This window comes from Lepidochelys olivacea, assembly GCF_965140295.1.
Source record: "Lepidochelys olivacea isolate rLepOli2 genome assembly, chromosome: 5".
NCBI classification, from domain to species: Eukaryota; Metazoa; Chordata; order Testudines; family Cheloniidae; genus Lepidochelys; species Lepidochelys olivacea.
In genome coordinates this window covers 27,716,463-27,738,753 of record NC_140415.1, presented here as the reverse complement: position 1 = coordinate 27,738,753, position 22,291 = coordinate 27,716,463, and the positions used below count along the sequence as shown (strand labels likewise).

Here is a 22,291-nt window from a genome sequence, read left to right as displayed (position 1 = left end):
ATGTCAGGTCTCTCTCTTGTGGTGGTTCTTTTTCTGTGCAAAAGACTTCTGTGTAGTGCAATTTAAATTTTTTTAACCAAAACTGCTTTTCAGTGGAAAATAGGATTTTCAGCAAAACTAAATTTTCCATGGAATGTGTATATTTTCCACAGAAAACTTCAACTTTTTAAAATAAAAAGCTGGCTCTTCAAAAAAAAATATTTTTTTTTCATTTGTGTTGAAATTTTTTTCATGGGGTTAGAAAAAGTCACATTTTCTGACCAGCTCTACTTTTGTGATTTCCCATTTGGAATGTCCACTTACAGGTCCGGGTTTCTTTTTAGAGTGATTTTATGTTCTTTATTAACTTTTTGTCAGGGTCTTTTAAAGTAACTGCTGCATCTGTACAAGTAATATGTCTGGCATTTCAGTCTTGTTCAAACATACATCTATAGAAAACTTGTATTATTTGCTGCATAGCAGGGGGTGTCAGTGATTTTAAAGAGACTGTTCGTTTTGTTTTTGGTTTCAGAACTGGCAAATTTGTGTGGAAGATGAAGTTTATTCCTGCTTAAGGTTGTCATCCTAAATAGTAAATGGTAAAAGAATGTGGGATAATCCAAGTCTCCGATGTCTCCTAGCAATAGCTTTCTTACATTTGCTGAGCTTAATATATAGTCAGGAGACAGGTAAGTGTAGTTTGATACTGTTTGCTAGATTGCTTGCTCTTAGGATATGTGCCTACTCTATAAATGTGCTGCATTTATTATGTACTCAGGGTCAAATAATGTTGCCTCTCTAGGAATGAAAGATCTTAAGAGTAGAAATGCTGGATCTAATGCTCCAATTTCCTGCATCTTGTGTAGCCTCTAACACCAGTGCAAAGCTGGGTGCTTCTGCCTCACAATGGCGGCAATTTACATTCACTGGTGTAAATGACTCCACAGTGTGCAGGGCAACAGACACTCAGGCCCACTGCAGTTCTGCTGTGCATAGAGCCTGCACACGGAGGTTCCACAGCTCCACGCACCGTAGAGCAATGCTGTCTAGGCTGGACTGTAGAGGAGAGTATTGTAAGTTGACCAGTGGAGTTTGGGGGTTTGGACACAGGATATATGCAAGATGCAACTTCACTGGCCCAAACCCTGCACATAATGGAGGGATCCATTGTAGAAGGCCGATGAAGTGAGCTGTAGCTCACGAAAGCTCATGCTCAAATAAATTGGTTAGTCTCTAAGGTGCCACAAGTACTCCTTTTCTTTTAGCTACACCCAGAGGCTGTAACAGAATCCCTGGCCCAGCTGTTTAAGTATTCTACATTCAGCTTTAATGTAGTAAAGGGGATTCTGTTGTGCCTTGTTCCTCTCAAGTTGTGTAGGTATGTTTGAAGTATTCGAATTACTGAAAACTCAAGAAGCTAAACAAGTTCAGTTCACCAGAATTACAGCATCTGAATTGTCCAGATCAAAGCTGGATAGGTTGCACTGCACATATCACACCCAGTGGTAGAAAGCTGTTTAATTTGCAGTGAGGCACAGTAGTAGCTTGGATTTTTTTATTTTATTTTATTTTTTTAAGCAATAGTGATGTGGCCAGCTATGAACTAGAGCTTTTACTTTTTTCCTGACAACTTCCTTTGAGCACTCAACAAAATCAATAACTACAAACAATTAAAAGAAAGTTGGGATTTTAAAACTTTATTTCAAAGCAAGTGTATCGGATATACACAACTTTTGTAGGGTTTCCCAAGCAGAATTCACTTGTCAAATCAAAATGCTGAGGGTGAACCACTTAGGACCTGATCCTGCAAGATGCTGAGCAATCTCCGCTCTCATTGACACCCCTCAGGCGTGGAGGGGAATTGACATTACTCAGCACCTCTCAGGATTGGGTCCTTTTGTGGTTCAATAGGAGTTTAATTGACCCAGGCATTAAACTAAACAAAAATGGCACAAACTCCTCACCTCTGTGTGTGAAAAGGAGTGGAAGGGGAGAATTGACTAACAGGTTTATGTGTCTGAGTGCAGGAATCTTCTGTGTACTTCCTTCATGGAGTCCATGGTGCGGACCCAACCAGAGGGAGTCTGCTCGTAACATGGAGCCAGATTCTGCTACTCTTATTGCTTTAGTGTAATACCATTGACTCTAATATACAGAACCAGTCAAGGGCCAAGATTTTCAAAACACAAAGTCACCTCAGTTTTTGGGCGCCCAACTTGAGACAGCCTTAGAGGAGCCTCATTTTTCAGAAACTGTTGAAAACCCACCCTCCAAAGATGAGTACTTTTTAAGGTGTTTCAGGTTGTGTACCCAAAATTATTGGTCATGTTTGAAAATCTTGGCCTGCAACTATGTAATGGAAGTTTAAAAGTATTGTAAATGAGCGTGAGGTAATCTGTAAAATGTGTATATCTGATGGAGCATCAGTCTGAGAGCATTAAATTGTTACATTGTAACTATGTAGATGTTGCAATTTCAGGTTTTCCAGAAGCACCCTGGAGTTTGAAATGTATTACACATGACTTAAACAGAATGATCTGTTCCTGGGATGCCACCTCCAGTGCAAACCTTGGACTGACTTACAAGATCTGTTATACAAACAGGTAATTGTTTCTTCTTATCAAATTATGTATGTATTATTGTTCTTCAATCCATATTCATAAAATTTGTATCATCCTGTGTTTCTCAGAGCATGTCTGTCCACCAGTCAGTTACATCTAGAATGGTGTCTTCTGCTCTGAATGTTTTCAGTTCTAAATTGGGCAATTGTAAGCTTCCCAGCAAAGGACCTCTGTATGCCAAAGATTCTCTTGCCAGAACACCTTGCTACCCCCTCACATTGGGTAGGGAGTGCTCACACTCCTACTTCTGAATTCTCAGTGTCCATATGGCCCTTGTTTTCAGTTCTCAAAAGGTTATCTTCATAGTTTGGTTTAGTCCAAAAGGAAATGCCTGAAATATGTTCTGTGCTGAAATACCAGGGACCTTAAGCATTAAGATTCAGACATGAAAATGCCTTTAGGAAACTTAGATTACATCTAAGTAAAATCCCTTAATGGCTGTATTTTTTTTTTACCAATTTAAATATTAAATCCCTTTTGAAGATAAATGCTTTTGGAGTAGAAAACAAAATTGAAATAGCCTATTTGAAATGGAGTATAGTTTAGATTTTTAAGGTACGCTAAAAAAGTGTAATATTTTCAGACACATCTCTAGAACTTTTGTGCATTCCATGTGTAACTCACCAGAATGAAAATCTGCCAATTTTCTGTCATGCACTAGGCATGAGGTTTGAAGTCTTTTCTGGATCCTGACTTCTTCCTCGGTGCTGATATTTGTGCTATGCCTCTCTTCCTGTGAATAGTGAAGACAGCTCAGACTTGTTCATGCAGCTCCAGGGCTTGGCTGCACTCCTTTCCCCACCTCACACACCAGGTTCTCTGCCTCCGGTGGTGCAGAGAGAGTGGCACTTTAGTGTGCCTGAATTTTCAGTTGCCATCCCAGTTTGCAAAGAGAGTGTGTGTGTGTGTGTGTGTGTGTCAGTAGTGAACTGAATGAATCCCCTCACCACCATCTTGTTTGAAGGAGCAACTGCATCCTGAACAAGATCACCCAGTGAGCTGCTGCCTCTGTTTATTCCCTTTCCCTTAGCATGGTGGAGTAGGCAGGTGGCACAGAAAGCAATAAGGTGAGGAGACATTCTTGGGATCCACAGAAAGGGAGCTCAGCCACAGCTAATCCCGTCCTCCAGACCTTCACCTGATGCTCTCCACATACTCTGTGGCCAAGATCCCTTTGGAAATGTCTCTGCACTGGGGGAGGGTTAGTCCTCTTCAGCACTTGAGACTCAACAGGGTGTATTAGCCTTATCAGTCAGGGACTGCGGGGGTAAGTCCAAAAACCTCCCCAGTCCTCTTATTTAAACCACTTCAAAAGGGGAAAGCTCCAGGGTCCCATTTAAGTGAGTAATAGTTAATTAGCAGGAAGTTGGGCATTGTTCTGACTTTTTCCTTTCCCCCCCAGCCCTGAGAGGAAGATCTGGGCATTTTCCAATCTCTTTCTCCTCTCCAGTTACATATGAAATGTTAAGGAGAGTGAGGACTCAAGCCGCATCCTATCTATCCATCAAATCTATCATTAATTATGTGTTAGGCTGAGATTTTATCACAGTTATTTTTTAGTAAAAGTCAGGGACAAAACACAAAAATTCACGGAGCCCATGACCTCTCCGTGACTTTACTAAAAATAACCAGGGGGCAGGGCTAGGCCGGGGGGGGGGGGGAATGGAGTCCCATAGGGTGGGAGTGGGCGGCTGACAGGCTGAGCCCCCTGCCATGGTGGGGGACACAGCCTCAGCGTCAGCAGCCGCAGCGGGAGATGCAGCCATGGGGGACACACAGCCTGTGCTCCACAGCTGGCTGCACCTGCGGCACAGGGGTACACTGGTCACAGCTGCAGTGCCCCCGCCCCCACAAAGCCCTGGCTGCAGCCAGGGTGGGGGCATATCGCCCTGGGAAGCCACGAGTGAGGCACATGGCTCCAGCTGCAGCCGCCAGGCAGGGGCGCGCAGCCTCAATTGCAGCCCCTGGCGAAAGCCACGGGGTTGGGGTGCACTGCCTCAGCTGCAGCCCCTGCCAAGCCCAGGATGCTGCAGGGTTGGGGTGTGTGGCCCTGGCTGCAGCCCCCACCAAGCCCGGGACGCCGCAGGGATGGGGCGCACGGCCCTGGCTGCGGGGCCCGCCAAGCCCAGGACGCCGCGGGGATGGGGTGCATGGCCCTGGCTGCAGCTCCCAGTGGAAGCTGCAAGGTTGGGGCTGCAGGGTCCTGGTTCCAGCCAGCTCCAGTTGCAGGGCAGAGGCGCACAGTCCCACCTCCAACTCCTGAAGCCTTGGAAGTCATGGAAGTCTGGTAAAGTCACAGAATCCGTGACTGCTGTGACCTCTGTAGCCTTAATTATGTGCATTGCTGAGGAGTCACAGACCAGAACCTCATTGTGCCAAGCATTCTACATATACCGCCCCCCACCCCAAAAAAGGCCGTCCCCTGCGCCAAACCGCTTATGTTCTTATTAACCCCCTTATTCCCCTGTAGGCTAAAGCCCAAAAGGAAGCACCAGCTCTGTCCCCTGATGGGAATGAACATCCTTTCTGCACCCACATCCTCACCACAAAAAGTTATGAGAAAAGCAAAAAAGGCCAGAACGCAAAGCTATTTTGTGGCGTTTGATAAAAATACTGTCTGGAGTGAGTAAAGGGTTGGAGTAGTGTTCTGAATAAAATATCACAATTTTTAACTTTCTTTCTTTTGCCAAAGCTTATCCAAGTCTTACTACTTCTGAAATTTGACTCTGATCTCTCACAGTTTTGTTCTGAGAATAAATTGGACCTTTAAAGGTTTGCAATGTTAAATTTAGTAGGGAGCTCTCTAACTTCCTAATACATGGAGAACTTTTCTAATTCTTCTTTATTATTGTTTCAGTGAGCCATTCTCTCCAGTGTGTATTGAAACTGGGGAGAAAAGGGCAGATATTCCAGTGGCAATGGGCTCCACTAACATACAGATAACCACACTAAATGCTTCTGGAACTCCTTTAGCTACTGAAACGTTTGTATTGCCTGAGGAAAATGTTTGTAAGTATCAAGTTTATGTATAATGGCTTTATATGAACACTTAACTATAACATTCTGGAAATGGATACGATGATTTAATAGTTGTCTTTGGCAACATTTCCCTGTATAAAGAGCTTCTCTTGTTGAGATGCAGAACACCCCCGTGCTCCACCATGCACAGGCACTTCTGCTAAATGCATATTTTGGTAGCCAAGTATGGTATTTGATGCCATGATAGAAAACAACTTATTCCCTCAGGCTAATTTGTTTGGGGATGAGGTAGGCGAATTACATTAAAAAAAAAAAAAAACCATCAGTGGTAATTCTCACCTCCAAGATATTTCCTTGAACCATCACTGCTTGAGCACCATTTATGCCCATTTTTTCACAACATTTTAGGGGAAATGATATCTTCCTTTGTCTCTCTCACAGCTGCTAGGACCAAAAAAGCAAAATAAAACAATCTGTAATAGGGTGGCCTGCCCTGTAAGGCCTTGTTTAATTAGCTCGGCCTTGCTGCACCTGTGCTGGGTGTAGAACTTAATAAGGGAGGAAGCACAACAATTAGGGTTGGCTGGGGAGAGAATAGCTGAGTTGATGTGTAGCTGGAGAGCAGAGCCCCAGGACTGAAGCTAACTTCCTGACGTGGGACCCTGGAATGACATGCTGTTTCTCTTGCACAGCGCTGGCTTCAGGGCTGCCTCCCTCCTTAATGGGTTTCATAGCAGTGTACAGAACGTAGATATAATCTTGTCATCTCCCCTAGAAATGTACCCATGTTGGAACTGTCACTCTGGAATGAGTATTATAAACAACCATTTTTAGAAGGGGAAATGGGAAAAAACCTTCTAGTTCAGCGGTTCTCAGACTGTGGGTCGGGACCCCAAAGTAGGCTGCGACCCGATGTTAATGGGGTTGCCTGGGCTGACTTAGACTGCTGGGGCCTGGGGCTGAAGCCCGAGGGCTTTAGTCCTGGGCATTGGGACTCAGATTACAGGCCTCTGACTGGAACTGAAGGCTTTGTCTCTCTCCCCATCCCCCGCCCCCACCTGGGGCTTGGGCTGGCTCAGGCTTTGGTTCCCCCTCATGGGGGCATGTAATTGTCGAAAGGGGGTCACGATGCATTGAAGTTTGAGAACCTCTGCTCTAGTTAAAGCAGAGGGGAAGAAGGAACTAAAATATATTTTTCCCAACTTGGAATTGTGTAGAATAGGTACACTTCACAAAAAGCACCATGAGACCTTAGTGACAAAAGGGCCTCTATTTTATCTCAAGTGAAGAACAGCCCCTCCAAGAGCACACTACTTCCTAACAAACACGGAAGGATCGTTACTTTGCATTCACAACAATTTATGATTTAAACAAGTGCCGATCCTGAGACTTAGTCTCATTTGTATAGATACAAAAGGTAAAGGGGCTAGGATGAAGAAAAGATTTTTCTCAGCCAATCATTGACAGAAAACTGTGGGAAAGACATGTTAGAGCAGCTTGGAGGAGATCGCACTTGGCACCCCTAATGTAGCAGGAGAAATGCTGCCTGCGGAGTCACCAACAAAACTTCAGAGGATGTTTCTGTGCTTTCTTGGGAAGCTTCCTACATGAGGAATGGCAAATCCCAACCCAGTTTAATTAATGAGAACAAACCTCACATTGGTATGGCAGCAGGCCAGTTCAGAGTTGCAGCTATTAAACACCTGTAAGCGCTGTTGCTGGTAATTATTTTGAATGTATGCTTTTTCCCTTGTTTCTTTTCAAGCACTTATTCCACTCACCCCCCAAATTCTTAATCTGAATGCCGACTTTTCAACTTACACATTATATATGAAGTGGAACGATAGTGGCTCAGTCTTCCAACATGAATTAGATGCCAGCTGGCAGATTCAGATTCTGCGTAAGGAAACAATGGAGACAGTGACACTAGTAAGTCCTCTTTTTCGCTTTTTTTATGAAAATGCATTTCCCCTCTTTACCCCCACTCCCCCCCATACATTTTGGAGGGGTCACACAAGCAGGAGAGTTCAGGAAAACATGGACACAGACCTTACGGACTCATGCTATACATAGGTGTTGTTCATTTATTTTTATTAGTGTTTGAGAACCTCCTAGCACTAAAACAACTGAAAGTGATAGGGAGAAAGGCATGCCATGGCTATTGCACTTACTCCACACGGCACTGGCAGCTTCAGCAGTTTTTGTTCAGTTGTGCAGTGCCAGTGCCATTTAGAACCAAGTGAATTTTACTGTTTCCCTTCCCTGTTATTGTAAGAGTTGTGCAGGTATCTTATGCCCATTAATGGCCCCACCTGCCCCCTCCCCTGCTTGTTTGGTTCTGCAGCGCTGCAAAGCCAACCACCTCCTGGAGCCAAGGCTGCATGGACAAGCCCTCCCTCACTCTAGGCCCAGGGATGGTGTGCCAGTTAAATCCAAGGTGCATAACTTTGAATGTGTCAGCCTGCCAGGTCCGTACCAGTGAGATAGCATGGTGAAAAGTGCTGTTTAAGTAACTCAATAGGTTGTGGTTGCTCAGTGCTGGTGGGATGGGTAGCAAGTAGAATGAGTCCAACGTTCTTGTCACCGGAGATGACGACTGGGAGGGGAGATTTTTCTAGGTTAGTCACTCATTTTATCAGAATAGCCACTGAACCTGAACTCCAGATTTTGGGTTCAACGCAGCAGGCTCAAAAGCAGGCAATTCAGATTCCATCCCAAACCACTTTTCCAGTCATACTGTTGATTTAAAGGATTAATCTTATCTTCCTAACAGCTTCTTTAGGATGACCTACATTCCTCCACGACCCAGGGCATGGCTTGCCAGTTCTATTTTAAATGATAAATGTAAAATTTTCTATAAACAAGCCAAATCGAAATACTTTACATGACGTGCTGTAAAGTTTTCATCTCGTAAACGTTAATTCTGCTTAGTTCAATTTTACATTTTAAAAATATTTTATATAAAATGTGGTAGGATCATAACAATGACAATTGCAGTCTTTGAATTTTTAGAAAGTGCCCATAAGAAATTAGTTCATCATCATTATGGGAAAGAGTTACTTTAAAAAAGAAAAATATAATCTTCCAGTGGATGTTATTCTCCCAGTAGATCTTACTTTTTGTGGGTCTTTGCTGTGGAGGTACATTTTCCTTATGAAATTGGTCTTTCATTGTTTTCTGTTCCTGATTGGTGACTGCCTTAAGAGTGCTATTAAATAGTCAAGTTTTAATGCTCCTTTTGTAGTCTCCAAAAAGGAGATTCCAGATCTAGTGAAAGCCCCTGTACTTTCCTTTCAGAGTAATAAAAAGCTTTCTTCATCAGTGCTATTTCCTAGGTTCCTCAAAACTGTATTAAGTATATTGTATTGTATTCTGTGAAAGATTTCTGTTTTTCAAATGGCTGATTACTTTCATTGGCAATTAATGCAGTACTCTGTAAATATAGTGCGTATTATAAAGGTATTGTGTAATGTCATAAACTAAACAAACATTTGGAGGATGGTAGTTCTTCAGATTTTTGTCAACACGTGACTTTGTTCTGTAAGTTTAATAATTGAGAAAATATGTGCACTAGGGTATGTAGATGATCGTTGCAATTACAGATAAGAAAAGGCATATTACATCACCAGGTCCATCCCCTGTCAGGTACCTCCCTGGACTTCCTATCTAGATGCTGTAACTGTTAAAACATTGGTACAATATTTAGTTTGGGCTAATGCGTAAGGGCCTCCTGCAGCAAACTCTTGCTCACGTGAGTAGTCCTCCTACAGGGAGTCCCATTGCTGTTAACAGTGCTGAATGCATGAGTAGTAAGTATTTGCAGTATCTTGTCCTGTATTTTGATTTCTTAGATGTGATTAATAGGAGTGAAATGCTTGCCTGTATTCTCCTCTTGTGTGTCAGTGTAGATTGCAAGCATGGACTTACTCAGATCATGAATTGCTCTTTTAAAATAACCAAACCAATTTAATTCACATAGTGATCTGATTTTAAATTTCTTTTTATATTATTATTTTCAGATAATCCAGAAGTATAGTAGGTGCTTCACATCACAGATAAGATGACATGGAGTGAAATCCTGGCTGCTATTGAAGTCAATGGGAGTTTTGCCATTGCCTTCAGTTGGAACAGGATTTCACCCAGAGAGCTCACAACCTAATTCCAAATATTATGCAGTGAAGGGAGTGACAAAAGGGGATGACATCAGTATAATTTTTTTTATTTGGTCAGGGAAGACATGAAGTCTTTAAATCATGATTTGAGGACTTCAGTAACTCAGCCAGAGGTTATGCGTCTGTTACAGAAGTAGGTGGGTAAGGTTCTGTGGCTTGCGATGTACAAAAGGTCAGACTAGATTATCACAGTGGTCCCTTCTGGCCTTAAAGTCTGTGAGACAGTAAGGCAGGTATTTTATTCTAACAAATAAAGATTAACTTTCTTGTAGTTTTTCATACAAGGACTCTTCACTATCAGTGATTGCAAATGAGTCTTTGTTTCAGTATTAGAATACAAGTGAGCTGGGGGTACTGTGCGGGTGGAGGAATTACAGCTAATTCAAGGCTTTAAGAAAGGTAATTTAAGTTCTGATATAGTGATCACAGATTTACATTTCATCTGTCAATGAAGTTGTATAAAGTTAGAAAAACTTAAGTCAGTTTGTTGAAGTAGAAAGACCACAGCAAACTTAATGCAATATTGCAAATTTTAAACAGTGCCAATTCCCTCTAAAAGAAAACACTGCTGAATAACAACACTTCCTGTATTAGTTTTGTGTCCACTTTGTGATATGTGCTAAAGGCTCTCTGAAGGCAGAGTAGACACCCACAAAACAGAAACATTTCATTCTAGAATGAATATCTAAAAAACGTACAGGGCTAAAATGTTTGTGATGAAGCTTTTTATATCTGAATACTCTAGGAAACAGTTTTTTTAACATTTACAGAGCACCTTGCTCTGTGTGTGTGTGTGTGTGTGTTCACCCAACATTGAAATGTAGTCACTGCTTGGGTGGAACATAGCAGTTGTTAATTGTGCACAGCAAAACCACCGAACAATTTAGGTCAGGAAATAAAGGATATCTTACAGAGTTGGATGTAGATGGGGGGTTGAATGAATTTCCTAAGCTAGAACTGGACCAGGAACAGTAAATTTAAGTTGTTCTCTAGTAGTAAACTGTCTGTTTTAAAATGCATTCATTTTCCAGCTTCAGACTAAATCCTATGCCATAATTAATGAACTTTTAAAATGTCCATATGTTGTTCAGAGATATTATTATATGTAAAATGTAATTATGTTTTCAGCACAATTGAGTAGTTTGTCAGTATTTAGAAGCCCCAATGAGAAGAATTTAGTTTAGTTCTGTAATTAGCTATTGACTTAGCACCATTCTATTAAGATCCAGGTTTAATATGTTTTCTGTGATGCCAGCATGTTTTCCAGTCTTGAGGTAGGGTAGGGCCTTGGTAAAGAGGCCAGGCTGGGATGACTGCTTTCTACTCATGCTTTAAAAAAAAACAAAAACAAAAAAACAAAAACAAAAACCACCAGTTGAAAACAGTTTCTAGTAGAGTTGGCTGATCAATGCAGACTGGCCAAAATTGTGGCCAGCATTGGAATACAACTTTACAATATAATAAACAGCACTGAAAGACTATCCCTGCTTACCAGTTAGTTCTCGCTGCAAATCTTTGGTGATTAACTAATAGGAGTGGTTGAAAATTTTCTGTTAAAACTGCTTTTTAATGGAAAATTGGGGAGGAGTTGGGGCTAAATAAAGTGTTTCATAAAGTGTCTGCTTCCTATGAAAGACTTCAACTTTTCATTAAACAAACACTTGAAAACCAAAGTGGTTTTGGCTTTGGCTTTGGCCAAAACCTGAAAACTTTGTATGCAGAAATGCCATCACAGTGTCTCTTGACACTATTATCCTCTATGGGTTGGGTTCCCTAGCTGGATGACACCTTCCATGAGGCACTGTGGCGGCTTAGCACAAGGGGAGTCTGTGGTACATGGGATATTGGTCCAGGTAGGGAGCCCGGCACATAGAGGAGAATGGGGCATGAGGGACTATGCCAGCATTTCCTATTTGACATTTTTCAGTTGAAACTTTTGCCAAAAATTTGAAATTTCCTTGGAAAACTTCAGCATATATGGTTTTTTTTCATTATTATGGGGGGTTTTGGGGTCAAAATTTTCATGGGGGGAAACCCCATTTTCTAAGTAGTACTAACTTAGGTTGTAATGCCTGTAATGTCTATCTTTGAAAAAGCTTTATTTGTTTTTCTTTTTAGATGAATTATGATTCAAAATTGACTGGCAAAGACTCTATTCTTTCTTGGAATTGGACATCTGACATACCTTTGGAGTGTACTTCACACCATGTGAAAATTAGATGTTATATTAATGATCCATATTTTAGTGGTAGGACGGAATGGAGTGAATGGAGCCCAATTAAAACAGTTCCTGGTACGTTTACTTTCTTGCATGTTGCACAGAATTTAGCTACTTTTAAAATTGTGCTGAATTAAAAATAAACGTTAAATGAATAATATTCCCTTTTAATTCTGAAAGTTGATAGACAATTGTAGATCTTGTGGGACTGTTTCAGTTAAATATGTAAAGATGTGTAAAGTGCAGTAACAAATGTTTTGAGTGGGTGAAACATGTTAAAAATAGATTTCTGTACATTTTACAAGAGAGTTTTTATGCAAAACGGAATAGCCTGAGTGCTCCTACTTTGTATTAGCACTGACCAGCTGAATATATAAGAAAGTAATATTACTTTACTGCGCTCTAAAAATCATTTGATCATGTATTATTTTTCTTCCTCCTAGGAAAAGATACTAAGCTCAGTAGTGCTGTGGTTTTTCCTCAAGACAAAGTGGTACTAGTGGGCTCAAATGTCACATTTTGCTGTTTATACAATGAAGGGGAAAGTATAAAATACATGAAATATGGATCAAAAAGTTATTCACTCCTTCACCTCAGCAAGTGGAGCAGTGCAATCAAAGTGCAGAATGTCAGTGCTTCAATTTCTAGTGGGACAAATGTATGGTGCTCGCTGCTGCCAGATAATGCAGCAGGAACAGTATTATTTGTAGGATGTAAGTATACCATACTGTTACTGAAATGAGGTTCACTATGGTTTATTCACCTTGATAAAATCAAAATATAAGTAGGAAACTAAAAGGTTTTATGACTCCAGCCCTCTTGCTTTTAAAACAGTGGTTTAGTTTGGCCTACCTGGTTTCCAAGGATAGTTTACATTTGAGGGGTAGGGTGGGGGGATGTTTGGTTTTTATTGTAATGACCCAGTTAACTCCCCCAATGCTCAGATGCCATAGTGATAAAGATGTAGTGTAAACATAATAGAAATAGATAATCTCCAGTATAACCTGGCAGCTCAAAGCCATCATGTCCCTGCTATTCATGATCATGGGGGAGAGCAACAGGAGATGCCCCAGATCCATCAAAGTTGTGATGAGCGTATGTGGGATGGGGGAGAGACAAGGAGGAGAGGTAAAGAGCTGCTGAGAGCATCCTTACCCACCTGAGTGTGGAGTATAGAAAGCCCCCCAGGGTCCAGGGTGGGGGATAAGTGTCTCCATCCTCAACTTCCCACTAGCCAAGTTTGTAAACCAAAATATCAATTTTATATCCATTTTGATTATCTCTGATCACTGAAGAGGGGCAGGCATGTTATAGAAGAGGACCCTCTCCTGATTTTTGGTCTGTCAAGAAGTGGTGACTGTTCATGCACACATAAGTCATTACCACGCTTATTTTATTGGCTTCTGCCCATCATATATGTACAGTACCCTGCCTAAGTGTGAAATGTTAGCAGCGAAAACTCTGACACCTAGCAGAATGTTTTTGTGACTGTCAGAAGCTCTTTCTTCTGCCTGTTGCATTTCCAGAGTCACCGTTTGTATGGCCAAGAACACTTTGCTTGAAGATGAGCCATTGTTTAACCAGGTTTCAGAGTAACAGCCGTGTTAGTCTGTATTCGCAAAAAGAAAAGGAGTACTTGTGGCACCTTAGAGACTAACCAATTTATTAGAGCATAAGCTTTCGTGAGCTACAGCTCACTTCATCAGATGCATATCGTGGAAACTGCAGCAGACTTTATATATACACAGAGAATATGAACCAATACCTCCTCCCACCCCACTGTCCTGCTGGTAATAGCTTATCTAAAGTGATAATCAGGTGGGCCATTTCCAGCACAAATCCAGGTTTTCTCACCCTCCACCCCCCCACACAAATTCACTCTCCTGCTGGTGATAGCCCATCCAAAGTGACAACTCTTTACACAATGTGCATGACAATCAAGTTGGGCTATTTCCTGCACAAATCCAGGTTTTCTCACATCCCCCCCACCCCCATACACACACAAACTCACTCTCCTGCTGGTAATAGCTCATCCAAACTGACCACTCTTCAAGTTAAAATCCAAGTTAAACCAGAACATCTGGGGGGGGGGGGTAGGAAAAAACAAGAGGAAACAGGCTACCTTGCATAATGACTTAGCCACTCCAAGTCTCTATTTAAGCCTAAATTAATAGTATCCAATTTGCAAATGAATTCCAATTCAGCAGTTTCTCGCTGGAGTCTGGATTTGAAGTTTTTTTGTTTTAAGATAGCGACCTTCATGTCTGTGATTGCATGACCAGAGAGATTGAAGTGTTCTCCGACTGGTTTATGAATGTTATAATTCTTGACATCTGATTTGTGTCCATTTATTCTTTTACGTAGAGACTGTCCAGTTTGACCAATGTACATGGCAGAGGGGCATTGCTGGCACATGATGGCATATATCACATTGGTGGATGTGCAGGTGAACGAGCCTCTGATAGTGTGGCTGATGTTATTAGGCCCTGTGATGGTGTCCCCTGAATAGATATGTGGGCACAATTGGCAACGGGCTTTGTTGCAAGGATAAGTTCCTGGGTTAGTGGTTCTGTTGTGTGGTATGTGGTTGTTGGTGAGTATTTGCTTCAGGTTGCGGGGCTGTCTGTAGGCAAGGACTGGCCTGTCTCCCAAGATTTGTGAGAGTGTTGGGTCATCCTTTAGGATAGGTTGTAGATCCTTAATAATGCGTTGGAGGGGTTTTAGTTGGGGGCTGAAGGTGACGGCTAGTGGCGTTCTGTTATTTTCTTTGTTAGGCCTGTCCTGTAGTAGGTAACTTCTGGGAACTCTTCTGGCTCTATCAATCTGTTTCTTTACTTCTGCAGGTGGGTATTGTAGTTGTAAGAAAGCTTGACAGAGATCTTGTAGGTGTTTGTCTCTGTCTGAGGGGTTGGAGCAAATGCGGTTGTATCGCAGAGCTTGGCTGTAGACGATGGATCGTGTGGTGTGGTCAGGGTGAAAGCTGGAGGCATGCAGGTAGGAATAGCAGTTTAACCAGTTTATATTACATCAAAGGCAGTGGGGAAATAAACACCACCTTAAACTTGGAGACTAGCAAGTAAGCAGAGAAGCAATCCGTTGTTCAAACAATATACACCTAAAACTGGCAAGGAGCTGCACTGTGTTGTTGAAGGTGTTAGTGGTGCCCTCTGCCACTGCAGGAAAAGCACAGAACTCCGAAATTGCCTGTTATGGGAAAGAGGAACTAAACATTTGCAGTATTTTGTTTTAAGGTGTCATTATGTTTGTAGGAGGTTTTTGAGGCTTATGACCCTACACAAGCAGCTAATGATTTGGTATCTAAAACAGATTAAAGTTTTTCCATTCAAAAGATATTTTCCATGAGAAACTAATAATTTTAGAACTTGATTCTTTACCATTACAAGACACCCAAAAGCTACTGCACCGGATAGGGAAGTTCAACATTCAACCTGCCACTTTGAACACCACAATGTGTATTTTTGGTAGTTTAACACTAAATGAGATTCAGCTGGAAATGCTGGTAACATAAGGTTTAACATCTTAGCTTTCTTGCCCCACTATTTGCCCTTTCAGACTCAAATAAAGAAATTCTAGGGCTTTGCAAAAGGAACAGGCGTAAGTGTAACTTGATGATCTCCTTAGATAAGCTATTACCAGCAGGACAGTGGGGTGGGAGGAGGTATTGTTTCATGATCTCTGTGTGTATATAATATCTGCTGCAGTTTCCATGGTATGCATCCGATGAAGTGAGCTGTAGCTCACGAAAGCTCATGCTCAAATAAATTGGTTAGTCTCTAAGGTGCCACAAGTACTCCTTTTCTTTTTGCGAATACAGACTGACACGGCTGTTACTCTGAAACCTGTTTTTAAAGGTGTGTGTTTAGTACTTCAGTCTGCACATTCTGTTACTGATTTTGAATCTTAAACAGGTCATTTAAAAAAAACAAAAACAAAACCCTTTTTTCGGGGGGGACATCCCTCTAATATACCATCCAGTCGTATGGAATTTTTAAAATGGATAACTCTACATGTAAATATAAGTCAGGGATGCACACAATATTGGCTGTAGGTCAGTGACAGTGCAGCCCACAAAGGGTTTGCAGATGTGTCCATCCTTGAAGGTCTAGTGTGTTCAAGCCACTTCCTTCCTAGCGTTTTACAAACTCCTGTCTCTCTGCCGCCTACTCCATGAGGGGAGCGGAGACATCTTGTTTGGAGGCACCAGTCCAGCAAGACAATGGGATGCAGGGGAAAGGGACAAGATAAGAAGCCAGATAGAAAGGGGAAAGGGACAGTGCACCATCTCTATCTCGGGGTGTTTATATGTGCTTCAGAGATGTCAGTTTGAGTACCTGTGGCTCTGGTGAGCTAAGTGCTCTTCCCCTAGCACATTAGACCTATATTCATTGTGTACGCTTACATCACTCACACTGTTGCCTCTCAGCTGTGCGCGTGTGCGTGCACACACAGATCTTAAACCCTGTGCACACGGCGAAACACTGCACACACAACAATTTGAACAGAAACACAACAATTTGCACAGAAGAAATTTTTTGCGCACGCGGCCTGTCAAAAATTTGCACAGAAGAAATTTTTTGCGCACATGGACTGTCAAAAATCAGAGGGAATATTGGTCTCTCATAATCCTAACTGAGACATCCTTACCACTCACGCCAAACGAACACAGTGTGAAGCCCGTCCCGTCCGGGGTGGCCAGAAAGAAACTGGTTTCCTGGCTTCTGGGAGGAAAGATGCCCACAAGCAGCTGGAGAAAGGAGCTCCCTAGAGGCTCATCCCCATCACAGCTACTCAGCTCTGGTTTCTAGGGGGAGTATGGCATGTCCTTCTGCAGTGACTCTTCTACGGAGAGAGCTGCCATCAATCCTATGCTAGGGATTATGATCATTGCAGTCCTGGGGTCTAGAATTGAGGGACAAGCTTAAATGAAAGTGGGGGATGGAGACTTGTAAAGCATCTTGGAGGAGGATGACATGTGTGGTCTTCTTAAAAAAATCAGAAACTTTTAAAATAAAATACAGTGTGCGCATGTACTAAGTATTTCATGTTTCATAGAGTGCATGTGGGTTCACTTGTTTGAATAATTTGTTTAAATGGATTCTAAGCAACAGTGAGGCCTGCACTTGCCAAAACATGGCACACAACCTAATAACCTTCCTAAATCGCTTGGAGGCAAAATTGTGCAGTTTGGGATCTTGAAACATGTTTTGTAAAATTGTGTAATGCTTATAGTTCAGTGCCCTGATCCTGCAAAAACTTATATATGTGGTTAACTTTAAATACAGGAGTAATCCCATTGTCTAATGCTTGACTTCAATGGGCACTGTTAATGTGCTTAAAATTTAGCACACACATGACTGTTTGCAGGTTTGGGGCATAATTGTCACTGTTTATTTATGGTACATGTTCTGGAAACAAAATATTGCTTACAGATTTCCAAGCAATTGTCTGACCTTCTATGTTAGGACGTATTCTGTGAACATGCAGGCTAATTGTTTTGTCTTACTTCCATGCTACAGATGCCCCTGATACGCCACAAAACCTGAACTGTGAAACACGCACCTTTATTACTATAACGTGTAGCTGGAACCCAGGCAGACCCACGGGACTGTACAGGCAACGGCAAACAAAGTATATTTTATTTGAAAGGTAAAGCCATTTAGCAAGGAAGGATTAAAAAGTTAGAATACAAATTGGTCCACTATGGGCTTCCCAGGATACTGAATGACTGCTGCATGCCCACTCAAGTCATTTAAACTCTCCACTGCTTAGAGCTTAAAATAAATATAAAAATACACAGGAAGTTGGAACTAATTTTTAAATTACTTGAAGACAGAATCACGTGATTGCAATATAGTGCTGCAGTAGTATGGTGATAGTATAGTCAGGGTTGGGGGGCACATTTCTTTATAAGACATTTGATGATGATAGTTATATTATTTATTACTTATATTATGGTAGAACCTTGAGTTCAGGGCTCCATTGGGGTAGGCACTGTACAAACATGACAAAAAGAAGATCCTTGTCCTGAAGAGCTTACAACTTAAGTGTAAGACTGTGGACAACAGGAGGATAAGACCAACAGGTGCGGGTGCAGAAGAAAACAATGAGATTGGACTGGTCAACACAAAAACCAGTGATCACGGCTGCCTAACATTTGTTGAGGGCTCTCGAGCCAAGCTTTCTCATCCTTGTTCTGAGTGCACAGTGGGCTATTGCAGCCCCAAATACATGGAGCTACCCCTAAAAACCACTCAAATTTCTGCTAGTATAGATGAGGATGGCTGGTTGCTTACAGAGATCATATTACACTTATGCTCTCTGTTTGGCACTGGCTTTCAGTTTGTTTTCAGATGCAATTCAAGATTTTGGCTTTATTATATAAAAACCTAAATAATGTGGGTCTTGGCTACGGGATGGACAACTTCTCTCCTTGTGTGGCCCAGAGATACCTGAGATCAGCTGAGGTACACAAAGTGCCTGACTCTGATTTAGATGGGGAGGGGCTGGTGATTGGTCATCTTCAGTGCAAAGACCTTAACACTAGAACCTACTCCTTCTGCTGAGTCAACTAGTTCCTGATTCTGGAAAGCACTTAAGCAAATACTTAAATCCCATTAACGATAGGCATGTGCTTAAGTGCTGTCCTGAATATGGATATTTTCCTGAATCAGGACTCTAAAGCCTAGTTTTGACCTCAGGGCTCACTACCGAATCTATCTATTTTCCCAGGCTTCTGAGGAAGTAGGGTGGAAGTAAAAATTAAAGTGAGGATGAATTAGGTTGTGCTAGGGAGAAGGAAAGGGATTCTCTTTGGGCTGGGAGCCATGGATTTTGTGACTAATGCCAATCCAAGCTACATTGTGTCATTAAATTATATGTACTATACAATGCAGCATGGGGTAGGCAAATAATGACACTGCATTAACTAAATAATGGCATAGTGACTTGCCATTCATTCCTTTTAGCATCTACATCCAGTGAAGTCTGTACTAAGAAACTTCAATTCAGTGCTGTTAAATGGGTTGCTCAGAAATTAAAAATAATCTTTTTTTCAATTCACAGAATATCTAGAGAAAATGTTACATGCAAAGTAGATGAATTGAATAAGAAACATCACTGTGACTTTCCAGTGCATGCTAATCAAAAAATCTACAGTTTCACACTAGGAGCTTCCAATCCTCTTGGTCGAGCAGAATCATCGCTCTTAATTGATGTAAATCAAAGAGGTGAGCATTTAACAAGTGTGCAAAACCAAAAAGGGTTATCAAATAGAGGGTTAGTGCAATAGATAATAACTCATTGGGCACTAATATGGAATGTTGCAATTGTAATTGGTTTTGGTTTATTTTCTTCACTGGTTTAGATTCTCAGTAATTGGGATTAGAGGTCCTTTTTTCCCCTACTGTGTGTGCCGACAAGCGGGTAAGGATGTGGTGAGATGACAGATCTGCACAGAAACCATATAGCTTAGCCCCATGTTAGGAGAGGAATCTTATGCATGCACTAGTAACTAGCTAAATATCTGTAATTTACGTGGCACATAATATTCCAGTCAATTCTAATAACTAAATTTGCAACGTTATTAGGATCCAATTCTGCAAAGTCTTATGCGCGGCCGTGGTGGCCTTAACTTTCTGCACTGAGAGTGACACTGTGACTTCCATGTATCTGCTCATGGTACATGATGTTATTAAACACATGCATATGTCTTAACAGGATCATGTCTTTACAAAGTAGCAATAAAATGTGGAACTTACCTTCTGTGCCTCCATAACACATGCATGCATTTTGTGTCCTAACAACTTCAGTGTTCATATTTTCCTCCTGAAAACTTTAATGGCAAATAATAAATAGAAAATTGCATTTAAATGTTTATTATAGAGCTTGCATTTTTAATACATTTTTCCATGTACAGCAGCTTTATTATTTGAATTGGCAATGCAGTTGCAAAATATCATGTAATGTTGAAATAGAATTGTCTCAACTACTTAGAATGTAGGGTTGTTGTACAGATGCTGTTCTTTGCCGTTTCCCCTCTGCCATTTCAGTTCTCTTCCTTCTGCATGCAGTCTTTCTATCCTTCATTGGTACTATTACTGTGCAGATAGTTCTCAAACAGAGAGTTCACACATCCCTGTATCTGTCAGGTGACCAAAGTGCAGGGTTTGCATATGCATTGTGTGCTTATTTCCCAAAAACATCGAGTCCAGTGGCTGAGAATCTTCTCAACAGGAGGCATAGAGGATCTGTGGCCAGTATTCAAAGCCCTGGTCTACACTAGGGGGCAGGGATCGATCTACGTTATGCAACTTCAGTTACGTGAATAACTTAGCTGAAGTCAACGTACTTAGATCTACTCTCCGTGGTGTCTTCACTGCGGTGCGTCGACTGCTGCTGCTCCCCCATCAACTCTGTCTGCGCCTCATGGTGGTGGAGTACAGGAGTCAACGGGAGAGTGCTCAGAGGTCGATTTATTGAGTCTAGACTAGACGCGATAAATCGACCACCGCTGGATCGATTGCTGCCCACCGATCTGGCAGGTAGTATAGACATACCCAAAGATAGAAGGAGGACAAAAGAGGTGAAGAAATGAAAAGAGCTGGGTGGGAAATGGTGTGTTATGTAACATTGCTCTGCTATGTTTGGTAGGATATGAGTTTTATATTTTTGCCCCACTTTCCAATTATTAATTATGGATGCTTTTGGTTAATTTCCTGTTTGATCAAATACTGATATGATCTTGTGAAACAGCCACTGTGATCTTCGAAAGTGTAGCTATTTTATAGTAAAATCAGTAGCAGTTAACAGGAATAATGTTATGCTGTAATTTTACTTTTAACTCCTTGGGCCATTATGCCAATTACTGCTTCTGACTAAAATAAAACTATTCCCACGAGTGTCAGCCAAATTTTCAGTATGGACAAAAACTGCTCGCTGGCGTGCCTTCATAGCAAGAGACTAATATATATTGTTTGATTTTTAAAACAACACTCAGCTGTCACAATAATTATCAATCTGATGAATGTTCTGTTCTGTTGATTATTTTTGACTACTTTAAAAGTAAGATTTTTCTTACAGAATTAAAAATAATAATAAAGCTATTATTTATCACCTTTAAAAATCCTAGTTGATTTTCTTTATAAATTTAATTTTCAGTTAATCTGGAAACTCCTGATAAATTCACTGTGAGCGCTAATAGTTCAACAAATGCCCATCTGTCTTGGTATATACCTGGCAACTTTATTCAAATCAGACTTTTGTGTCAAATTGAAATTAGTAACAGTAATTCAGAACGACAACTGGTGAGTATTATTTTTAATGTAATTTTGCTCTGCTGAAATGTTGGTTTTATTGAAATGCATTTCTTTACAATTTTGTACCAGTAAAAGAGAAACTGATAGGTTATACCAATAGGTAACTGTGTTAAATGTCAAAAGTCTAGCTCCTAAGCTTACAGAAAGAAAAGGAGTACTTGTGGCACCTTAGAGACTAACAAATAAGAAATATATTTGTTAGTCTCTGAGGTGCTACAAGTACTCCTTTTCTTTTTGTGAATACAGACTAACACGGCTGCTACTCTGAAACCTAAGCTTACAGAGAAGCTCTAGTCACGTTTACTTCCAGTTCTTTTCACAGTGCAGTGGTAGGTCATAACAGGCTAAAACTAAGTAGTGTTTTGAGACGTTGCAAAGCATTAAAATTAGCCATAATATTTGAGTTCTATCATAAGTTTGCAAAATTGCTTTTCTGAAGATGTCTCTTTATTAAATTGCCACTTTTAGGCGATAGACTATAGTGGTTGTGTCTTTGGGAGGTAGGTAGCACTCATGCACACATTATCACTACTCTTGTACTCTGAAAATTTTCTTTGAAGTTGTTTTAAGATTCCAGTCTTGCAGTTTCCAAGTCACTTTTACAGTTGGTGTAAGTGGCATCTCAGTAAATGCTGTGTACGTGTTTGTCAGCTATTTCAGCAATTCGTTACTGCAATCTGTGGATGATATAAAGAATGAGAGGGGAAGAATTTTCCTGTTGAGCGAGATGAGCCGCGTGTGTCAGTAGGATATCCCGACTGAAGTCCTCTATATCTGTCATTTAGAGAAAACTAAAAGTACCTGTCAGATGTTCTCAAAATTTCAGTCAAAGTTGAAGAGGCGAGGTACACTTCCTGGAACTTGATGCTGATTGGGATTCAGTGGCCATGCACACAGTACAGTTACTATGAGTTCTGTCACTTTTTTTTCCCCGCCATGCAGCCATCATAAACGGTCCCTCTCAGGCTAGATCCACACTAGAGGTGG

General features: G+C 41.2%; 1 protein-coding gene across 3 annotated transcripts in view; it reads left to right on the top strand.

The window, feature by feature from the left end:
* Positions 1–22,291, top strand: part of LIFR (LIF receptor subunit alpha) — a 93,970-nt gene that overhangs the window by 50,213 nt on the left and 21,466 nt on the right. For all 3 annotated transcript variants that reach the window (XM_084628348.1, XM_084628347.1, XM_084628346.1), the window contains 9 exons: positions 512–668; positions 2,459–2,582; positions 5,458–5,609; positions 7,345–7,508; positions 11,870–12,044; positions 12,413–12,682; positions 17,507–17,636; positions 19,053–19,216; positions 21,147–21,292. In XM_084628348.1, coding sequence (XP_084484474.1) covers positions 587–668; positions 2,459–2,582; positions 5,458–5,609; positions 7,345–7,508; positions 11,870–12,044; positions 12,413–12,682; positions 17,507–17,636; positions 19,053–19,216; positions 21,147–21,292 — 1,407 coding nt within the window. In that variant the 5' untranslated portion in view covers positions 512–586. The remainder of the gene's footprint in view (positions 1–511; positions 669–2,458; positions 2,583–5,457; positions 5,610–7,344; positions 7,509–11,869; positions 12,045–12,412; positions 12,683–17,506; positions 17,637–19,052; positions 19,217–21,146; positions 21,293–22,291) is intronic.